This window comes from Apium graveolens, chromosome 2 (assembly GCF_009905375.1).
Source record: "Apium graveolens cultivar Ventura chromosome 2, ASM990537v1, whole genome shotgun sequence".
In the NCBI taxonomy this organism is placed as follows: domain Eukaryota; kingdom Viridiplantae; phylum Streptophyta; class Magnoliopsida; order Apiales; family Apiaceae; genus Apium; species Apium graveolens.
In genome coordinates this window covers 255,772,309-255,782,464 of record NC_133648.1, presented here as the reverse complement: position 1 = coordinate 255,782,464, position 10,156 = coordinate 255,772,309, and the positions used below count along the sequence as shown (strand labels likewise).

The window sequence follows — 10,156 nt, the reverse complement described above, 5'->3', positions numbered from 1 at the left end:
AAAAATGTTTTTAATTTGCTATTTTAACAGCTAATCATTTGACTAGTATTTTCTTACTAATGTTTAATATATAAGTAAATTATTTTTTATGTACACTCTTTATTTTTGACAATCTTCGCATTCTTATGGTTGATTCACTTAAAAAAAATTAAAAATAAATATTATAACCCTAATTCATACCATAAACTTCATATTTAATTATGAAAACTTGTTCTTCATAATTATTTAATTAAAATATTTTTTTATCACCATGATAGCATGTTCTGTAAATTTATATTTAAGCCTATGTCTTCTTGATATATCAATTTTTTTGTATTTGTTTTAACTAATTAACATTTTTTTTAAAATTTTTATCAAATATAACACAAATAGAAATTCAACATACTTATATTATATATATGTATAGATCTATATATTTCCTAAATAATTTTTATAAATAATGAAAGTGTCCTTTAATTTAAAGTTTTTCTTTACATGATATGTACTAACCATTTAAAAAACAAAAACATTTGTTTTAAAAAAATTAGAAATTTCATCCGATTTCGGTCGCTTTTAGCTAAATTATGCCATTTTTGGTCGAATTTAGTAAAAACTTTTGGTGCATTTTCTTTAGCGGCAAATTTGTTATTTTCATTCATTTTGAAAAAAAAAACGGGAAATTTCCCGCCCAAACCATTTACTAAATTCGACCAAAAATGGTCGAATTTATTTTTCCAAAATTCGAGTTATTGGTGGGAAGTTTCCCCCTTTTTTGGCAGAGTACTAAATTCGATCCAAAAAAAAGTCGGTCGAATTTAGCTGCTAAATTCGACCGAATAAAAAATTTGTTGAATTTAGCTGCTAAATTCGACCGATTAAAAACGACTGCTCCTAAATTCGACTGTAAATGATTGAATTTACATGTGTCCCTTAAAATCGACCAAGTACGGTAGAATTTAGCGGCAGTCGTTTTTAGTTGGTCGAAAATACCACGACTTTCTTGTAGTAAACATTGTGCCCCAGAATTAGATTAATGAGAAAAGAAAATAAAAAATTTCAAAAAGTGCTCCCGAATTTTCCGGAAAAATAATTCAAGCAATTTTTTCTCCTTAACTTTCTCCCAAAAACTGGGATGATTGAACAATTTAAATAATTTCCACCAAATTCTTTTTTTCAAAATTTTCTCTTCTAAGCGGTACTAGGGAGCACATGAAAGAATATTTTTTATTTCTTTTCATTCAATCTCTTCTCCTCTTTTCTCTTATTCACCATAAAAAACTCCCGCAAAGCATAATAAAGTCACACTCAGGAACCATTATTATCTTCTTTATATAGGAAGCCATTTTTATTATATGAAATTAAAAATCATTCAAAAATCAATTTTTATTTAAGTTTCTTTCGCGTTAGAAATAATCCTGCCAAGAATTGTAGTGTTCCGTTACAAAACATCAATATGCATAATTAGTTAAGTTCTTGAATCAGTTACAATTTTAACATCTGCTTCACATACGATGTAGTATAAAGACAAGGATACATGAAATAAACAGACACTGTTAGCTAAATGTTTTCCTTGCCAAGTGGCAAGTGGATACAAATATTGAATACTTTGAAAATATGTGAATTTGAGTTATTATTTAGGTAGCTCTAGTTCTATCTAATCTCATGTTTAGCGAGCGAGCAATGGATCTCTATGAGATCGTCCGTCTTACCTGGTAAAATCAGTTCTGTATATAGCTATCATATGTGTTGACTTCAAGACAGAAACAACACATTCCGCATAATTGGTTTTGTTTATTAAGAAGACCTTTTGTAAAATTAACTATTTAATATATATTCAAAAAATATAGAATGAAAAGAAAATCAAAGATAAGGGAAAAAGTATAGCGTGTTTTCCGGTGCACGGACGAATAAGAAAAAACTGTAGCAATGCCACGTATCAAGGGAAGTGACCGTTTGATTGACATGCAACGGCTGTGATTTGGTTTATGTCGATGAGAAATTATCAGCAACTGCAAGAGAACTGTAGAACAAGTGGTGAATGAGTTGTATGAGTGTGCGTGTGTGTGAGAGAGAGAGAGTTTTATAAAGATTTCATTTCTGCTGCAACCAGCTGTTGCAGAGAGAGAAACAAAAGAATATACTAGTGTATAAAAATTAAATATATATAATATTGTACGAGTGTCTTAAATTGAGGTTGCAGAGCAGGGGGCAGCAGGATCCATGGCGGCGTTTGCAGGTGCAGTAACTTTAATGCATCAAACAAAATCACAGAATTGAATTGAAGAAAGTGAAGCAAAAATAAAAGTCTCCTGTGAGAAAAACCTAGAGAAATTAATTGATACATATACTGTGATATGTATCTTCCTAAAGTCTTTGCCCTAACCCCAAAATAAAAACAAAATATTTAGTAAATCTTCATTTTTGTCCCTCAAAAGCTGCAAATCATACAAATTCCCAAAAATAGTAAAATCCCATTAATTAAATCTATAGATCCAACTTCCAAGCTACTCCATAAGATAGATTGGTTATGGATATTCTGAGCAGCAAGAGCAGCAGCATAAAAAAATGTCTGGAAATTTCACAGTAGCTGGGAGAGAGCAACAACAAGAAGATCAGCACAACAATAACAGCTTATATTTGTTTCGAAACGAAGAGATCTACGACAAGAATTTCGAGCTATGGCAACAATCTTATCAGTTAAGTCATCAACCAAAACCACCTCACCACCTCCCAAATCAGGTGGATCTTTCACTTTTGGGATCTTCTAGTATAAGAAGAAATGATGAGCAATGTTTAGTTTATGATAGTGATAGGGCTAATCAGAACAGGTTTGAGATGATGAGGCCATATAATAATAGTGGTAGTAGTAGTGGTACTATAAGTTGCCAAGATTGTGGTAACCAAGCAAAGAAAGATTGTATATACATGAGATGCAGGACTTGTTGTAAGAGCCAAGGGTTTCAGTGTCAAACCCATGTTAAGAGCACTTGGGTTCCTGCTGCTAAACGCCGAGAGAGACAACAACAATTGATTCTTGGCTCTTCCCCTAATTCCTTAACCCTGCAAGATCAGCAACAACAAAATCAACATCTAAGTTTGTTGGGAGGAGAGACCACTCCTAAAAGACAAAGGGAGAATCCTTTGGCTTGCACTCGTTTCCCCAACCCCTCATCAGGTCTCTCTCTCTCTCTCTCTCTCTCTCTCTCTCTCTCTCTCTCTCTCTCTCTCTCCCCCTCCCTCCCTCTCCATCTCTCTCTCTCTCACTCTCTCTCCCTCTCCATCTCTCTATCACTCACTCTCTCTCTCTCTGCCCAAAGTATGACCTTTAAAATTTTATTTTGATGTGGTCTGTAATTAGGGTTAGAAGTGAATAATTTTCCGGCTGAAGTGAACTCTCCGGCAGTGTTTCGTTGCGTACGAGTCAGCGCGGTGGATGAGACGGATGAGCAGTATGCTTATCAAACAGCAGTCAACATAGGAGGCCATGTCTTCAAGGGCCTTCTCTATGATCAAGGTCCAGAAAGTAGCAGCCGTTATGGCCTTGTGGGTGATAGCTTCTCCGGCGCCGTTCAACAGCCACTTAACCTAATAACTTCAACCGGAGCAGCAACCACAAGCAATCCTCCTGGTGTTACTTGGATGGACTCTTCCACTTATCCAGCTCCACTCAATGCTTTCATGGCCGGTACTCAATTTTTCCCACCACCAAGATCATGAAAAAACAAGTACACTAATTTCCCAAGTCCCACTCTCTATATCTATATATATTCTAACAACATTCTCATTTTGTCCTCGGAGTTGTAAAAAACCTACATTATATTACTTGTTTTTCATTCCTTGTGATGACGATGTTCTAGTATTAGTTAGTAGCTAGCTAGAGCCTCTAGCTAGAGATGGTAAACTTATGGAACCAAACAATGGAAGATTAGATGTTGATCTTTGAAAATTGTTTAATTTTCAATTTAAAATAATGAAGGTTGGTTTTTTCAACACCCCTAGTATTAGTGTAATGTGAGTAGTAGTACTTATCATAGATGAGTGTTTAATTGTGTTTTTCCTAGAGAGAGGTGCATGCTACATTTGGATATGTGCTTTCGATGAATAATTAGCTAGTAGCTGTCTTCATTGATTCAACATTATTATGGAGCTCAGTTTTGATTGATTCGATTTGATTTTGTATTCTACCTTTTGGGTTGGTTTTTTGAACTCAATGCTGCTTTTTCCCCGTTCACCCGTTTAGTTGCCGGACATTTATGTGATTTGATTGCTAGATTTCGTGTTCTGCTTCCATTCAAGATTGTACCAGTATATATATATATATACTCTGATATGGTTGAATAATGAAAATTAACTTAAAAAGGGTTCTGGCAAGATTGTACTAGTTGTATATGTACGTCTGAAAATATAAATTCAAAGGGTTATTCTGGAATTAAGCGCTTCCATGAAAGCTGTTCATGCACTCTAATTAAATAGATCCATCCATGTGATATCGATCAAAATAGACTATCTTCATTTCGATTTTAGTATAGATGTGTAAGATTTTAAGGAGGTATATTCTTCTGTAACAAATTAATTAAGTGATGGTCTAAAACATCAACGAATTCAAAACTACAAATGTCACACACAGTGTATTAGTATGATTTAAGGTTACAATAATGCAAATTACAATATCTGTGATTGTAAAATTCAAGTTACCTAATCTCTCTCTCTCTCTCTCTCTCATTCATGCCTTGGAATATACTTGGCTTTTGCTTGATGTGAGTATTTTAGAGGTTTGATTTTTTTTATTTATAACATCTTCGAAAAGAGGTGAATGAAATGGACATGCATGGATGTGACTATGGAAAAAGGGAAACTGGGAATGCTAATAACTGGCTGCAAATTCAATTGCTTCTGCAAGTATGAATGTACATGTGATCATGGGAGTATAATAAACACACAGTTGCGTTTTTTTGTGTGTGGACATCAAGGAACAGGAGTGATGAGTTAATTAATATTTATAGGCTAAGGTCCATACTCCCCATCTTCCATAGATTTAGATAGCATAAGATTAAAGGCGTTTATATGGTATCGGTAGCTTTCATAGGCTACTAGATTTGGTGCATGTGAAAGAATTGAAGAACAAGATGAATTAGAATCTTTCTCTAGTTTTGAAGCTTTCTGGAACATAACAACTACTCCATCTCTTTAGCAGATTGCGACATTACATAATATAACTGATCTATCCTACTATTTTCTTTCGACATTTTTATTTTGCCATGACGTTTCTTATAAGCTTTGCATCTTATATATGTTATGCATATATATTAGGTCTACAGTTGAAAGTTTTAAAAGTAAGGTTGCAGGCACAAAATTAGTCATAAAAAGAGTTGTAGAAGGGATTACATGGCTGACTAAAATGTTAAATCTAGCCAACTCCTTGTAGATGACCTAGTTCTCCATGTTGTCTAGTTCGATTTTCTCACTCGTCTCTTTCACTAAAAGCAACCCTGACGGTGTTCCTCCTCATTTTCAATCCATAAATATAGGAGTATTAAACTAACCATTTTCTAAAATATAAAGGAATGGTTTTCTCTCTCTACTTCAAGTCTTGTATATTTCAAAAGTAATAATATATTAATATAAAATGAGCAAATTCTCATTTTTATTAATATTTGATATATTAATCTTAAACAATACCAAGTACAACTATTTATGAATTTCTAATATATATGATATAAAATTTTGTAATCAGTAACTAACTAACTAATATTATAAATTAAAAAAACAAAAATAAAACAAAAACAAAAACAAACACACAGAAACATATATACATGAAGCACTTGTCTATGTACACATGACACAACTAGTCACGCGGGAGGAGAAAACAAAATAATGGGGAAAGCACGTTTGAACCCTCAATTACGGGGTTTGATCTTCTCTCGCCTAAAATAGCTATCAAGGGAATGTATTCCTTGAAGTTGCTCTAACTTTTTTCAAATTTTAAAATTATTATCTCTCTCTTTTCTTTTCTTTTTTTTATTGTATTTCCTTCTACTTTTTTCTTTTTTCAGTAGGGATTATAGTATAAATATTAATTTTAATTGAGATTACCAGAACATAAATGATGCCGGTAATGTGAAAATCACCATGTACTTGATATAGAGAAACCTCTTACTACAGTGTCTGAGGATGTTTGGTTTCCTTCTTACAAGATAGAACGAACAAAGATATTAAGCACAAAGATTTGCCCTTTTACTAACTTAACCGATATGACTTCTATCTCATAGAAACAAAATAAATAAACTCAAAACATGTTTTAGGGATTTTTATATATAAATCCAGAAGCCAAGGTCCCTTAGCTAGTAATATTATGTAACTTACATATATAATGTAAAAAAGTAATCTATGAAATAATAAGCTACAATAATTAAAAATTAATATTATGTCAATATTAAGGAGTTACAAATTCAATTTGTAAGTTATAAAATCTAACACATAAATTAAATTAAATTTTATTCAAAAATGTCTAACATTTTCTTCGGATTTTTACTTTCATTAATAAAATAATAAGTTTTTCTTAAGAAAAATACAATACATAATTTACTACAGTTGGACCAAAATATAAATTTATAAGCTAGATAAATTGGGACTAATTGAAAGTTAAAAGTATTATAAAGACTCAAGTAACTCGTCTTACTCCTAAGATGCCCCGCCCCTTTCTGTACGAGAGCAAGTTAGCAAGTTCAACAGTCTTAACTTCACTTTTTAAATATTATAAAATCTTGAGCTTCAAAAAAATATTATAAAATCTTAAATTTTAATAATTTAGGATATCATTTTTGTATTTCAATTTCAATAATAATCTCTATACTTATTTCTTATTTTTATTATAATAATAAATTTGGAAATATATTAACAAAAAGGGAAAGAAAAATAAATAAAAGAGGTCATATTAAGAGAGATAAATGATACTTTATTGATAAAATTAAAATGTTATCGGAGCAACTGGGGAAAGATTTGATTTTGCTCTAATAATTTTAAATTAGAATGAAATATCATTCTATGATAAATTCCTTATATTAGAAGTCAGATGATCATTTAGATAAGCCGTTGTACTGGCTCTCACAATCTCGTTTGGTATACTCGACTCACCAGAGATGACCATAGGTTAAATTGTTAAATTGTTGGGGTATTCCTGTTGGGCTTCCTAAGCAGGCATAACTCTACATTTGTATGATATTATTTGTTATGGACTTGAGTTCGCACGAGTTTGTTTTTGGGTAACTCCCAAAACGCCTCATACTAATGTAGTTAACTGACTGCTTATATTCTAGCAATCTATCTCTCCCACAAACGATTGGGGACAACTCCTAACAATCTCCCCATTCACACATCGGACTTGACACATGTCGAATCTGCCACCTGATTGTGTGATCTGCTCCCCCTGGACCCATACTAAAATCCTTCTGGCTTTCTAGCTCCCTTTAGGCCCATAGTGGAATGTCCACCTGCCTCCCCTAGACCCGGCGGAAAATGGTTTCGGTTTAGTTTTGGGTCTAATATTTGGATTTGGTTTGGTTTGTAATCCAAAACCATATTATATCCACTTTGATAAAATATAGTTGTGGATTTGGTTTGGATCATTATAGTTATGGTTCAAAATATGGATACAATTTAAATAAACAATTATTATAAAAAACACAAAATTCAATAAAATTACAATAATCTAGTATTCAAAATTCACTATTTCTTATATATTTTTTTAGATATTTGTTACATGTGTCTTAAATTTGAAATACGAAAATTTAGCCCTTAGCTTGCTGTCTAAACAAATTTTGTAGGGTTAAAAATGTAAATTTCTATACACTGTAGAATAGGCTCCGGTCTCCACTCTCCATCCACTGTCTTTCATTCATCCCCATATGACATAATATATATCTTGTATGTATATGTGCACAAAGAGAGTAGTAACATAGAACACAACCATACCTAGACATAATTGTAATTACTAATAGTTAATTGAGGCACAAAGATTAGAAAACTCCCAGCAATGATGATCAAAGATGCAACAGTCGACCGCCACAAGCTTTGGCCAAAAGAATAAAGATAAAACATAGTTAAAATATGGTTGCTAATATGGATGTCACGAATTTAGATCCATATTTGAAGTTAAATATGTGATTGTAAACTAACCAAATCCTTTTAACAATATGTGATATTTTTTTGAACCAAAATCCATAATCTGGACTGGATTGGTTTGGTTATCCGGTTTTAAGACCACATTGCCAGGTCTAGCCTCCCCCTTAAGCCTACCCTGAGTAGCCCATCTGCCGCTTCTCAGGTCCATTCTGGAGCCCACGTGAGATTATTATGGACCGTTATAACTTAAAACTCTGATACCACTTGTTGGGCTTGCTAAGCAGGCCTAACTCCACATTAGTATGATATTGTCCACTTTGGAATCGAACCCGCACGGGTTATTTTTGGGCAACTCCCAAAAGGCCTCATATTAATGGAGTTAACTGGCTTTTTATCTTCTAGCAATCTGTATATGCCACAAACGATGTGGGACAATTCTGTTGGTGAGACTGCGTAGCTTTATGAACAGTTACGTGATAACTCAACACGAGAACAACACTAGAACATGACAGGTTAATAATACTACGACTACACAAGAAATCAAATGAAATGAAGACAATGCAAATACAAAGAATCAGAAGATTAGAAGAAAGCTAGAAGTCTGTCTACATGTCACTGAAAGAAGTTCATTAATATGATCATGCCTCAGTGAACAATAAAGATTAAAGACTTTTAGGGTTTCAGAAATGATGAGGATTCAATGTATAAGTGCTGCATTGATTGAAGAGAGACAGTGTTCGAAGCATATGAATATGAAGAATTGAAGACATGGTATATACAGAGGTTAAAGAAGACAACTGCAGTATTGAAGTTATACTCACTGACAGGAGTTGTTAGGACGAAAACACGCGCTAATATTCACGCAAGTATACGCGATCGCAAGTAATATAGAATTATTTCTAGTTCATTCCCACAGAGACTGGTTTAGGTTAATTTTAATCAATGCACTTATACAACACTGGTATGGTTATTATTCAATGCTAAGACGAATAATAATTTGAGGTTGTTTATAACTATGATTAACTAAGAAATTATACTAAAGAATATTAACTAAGAGAATTAAAATGATTGATTACTATATGACACAAACATTAGATTCTAACTTCATTACTACTTCATTCAATAGCCTCTTTGTTCTCAACCTTAGCATGTAATGGTGATGACACTAATCAGATAACACGAAACTAGTAAACGCCAACTTACGTTGTACGATTACCCTACTATCAGACATCCACAAAAGAGATAAAAGCTGAATATACACCAATTATATTGAGACACTATATGTCTATAGAATTTGACAGCATAACGGTTTAATGCACAAGTTTTCTATCATGATTACATAGGGCAAGTAAGATGGTTAAAATTACCTACGAAACATGTATATCAAATACATGAACCTATGCTAGCATGACAAGTTCTAAACCCCTATATTCACTTTCGCTTCAATAGAGATTAACACGCTACCTTATAAGTTCGCGACACTCATAAGATGAATAAGCACAACCAATACTAGGTTATCATACAATCATCACACACTAAGGTATTGAAACAAATTAACTAAGAAATTCATAAGTAAATCCGCTAGAACCCCACGATAACGATTAGCCCATAATCGGACTCATCATCAACGTGGGTTTCGCTGAAAACATGGTATAATAAACGTAGTATTTATATTGAATAAATAATAAACCAAGTACGTAAGAAGAGTATAGATTCACAAATAAGAAAACTAGCATCCAAGATTACAACTTAAAACAAAAAATCACAACAATAAACTAGATCCTCTTCGCCTTCATTGAATTGTGCTATGCGATCTTCTTACGCCTTCTCCTTAAGCTCTCGAACGTCTTGTTCTTGAAAAATGACCTTAAGTTGTCATTATATAGCAGCCCATGCATATTAGAAGTCCAGAAAATCAGAATTATAGTAGAAACAGGATTCCTGTAAATCGACCCGGCGCGGCCGCGCGCTTCACCGGCGCGGTGCGCGCCGCCGCGCTGTCTTCCTGTACTCTGGCGCGGGCGCGCTGACCTTTTGGAAAATCTTTATTTTCTTG

General features: G+C 33.2%; 1 protein-coding gene across 1 annotated transcript; it reads left to right on the top strand.

Annotated features, from left to right (window-relative positions):
- Positions 1–2,126: 2,126 nt before the first annotated feature.
- LOC141706260 (protein SHORT INTERNODES-like) lies at positions 2,127–3,996 on the top strand. Its single transcript, XM_074509065.1, has 2 exons — positions 2,127–3,154; positions 3,338–3,996. The coding sequence occupies exons 1-2, from the start codon at positions 2,545–2,547 to the stop codon at positions 3,694–3,696; spliced, it is 969 nt and encodes a 322-aa protein (XP_074365166.1). The 5' UTR covers positions 2,127–2,544; the 3' UTR covers positions 3,697–3,996.
- Positions 3,997–10,156: the final 6,160 nt, after the last annotated feature.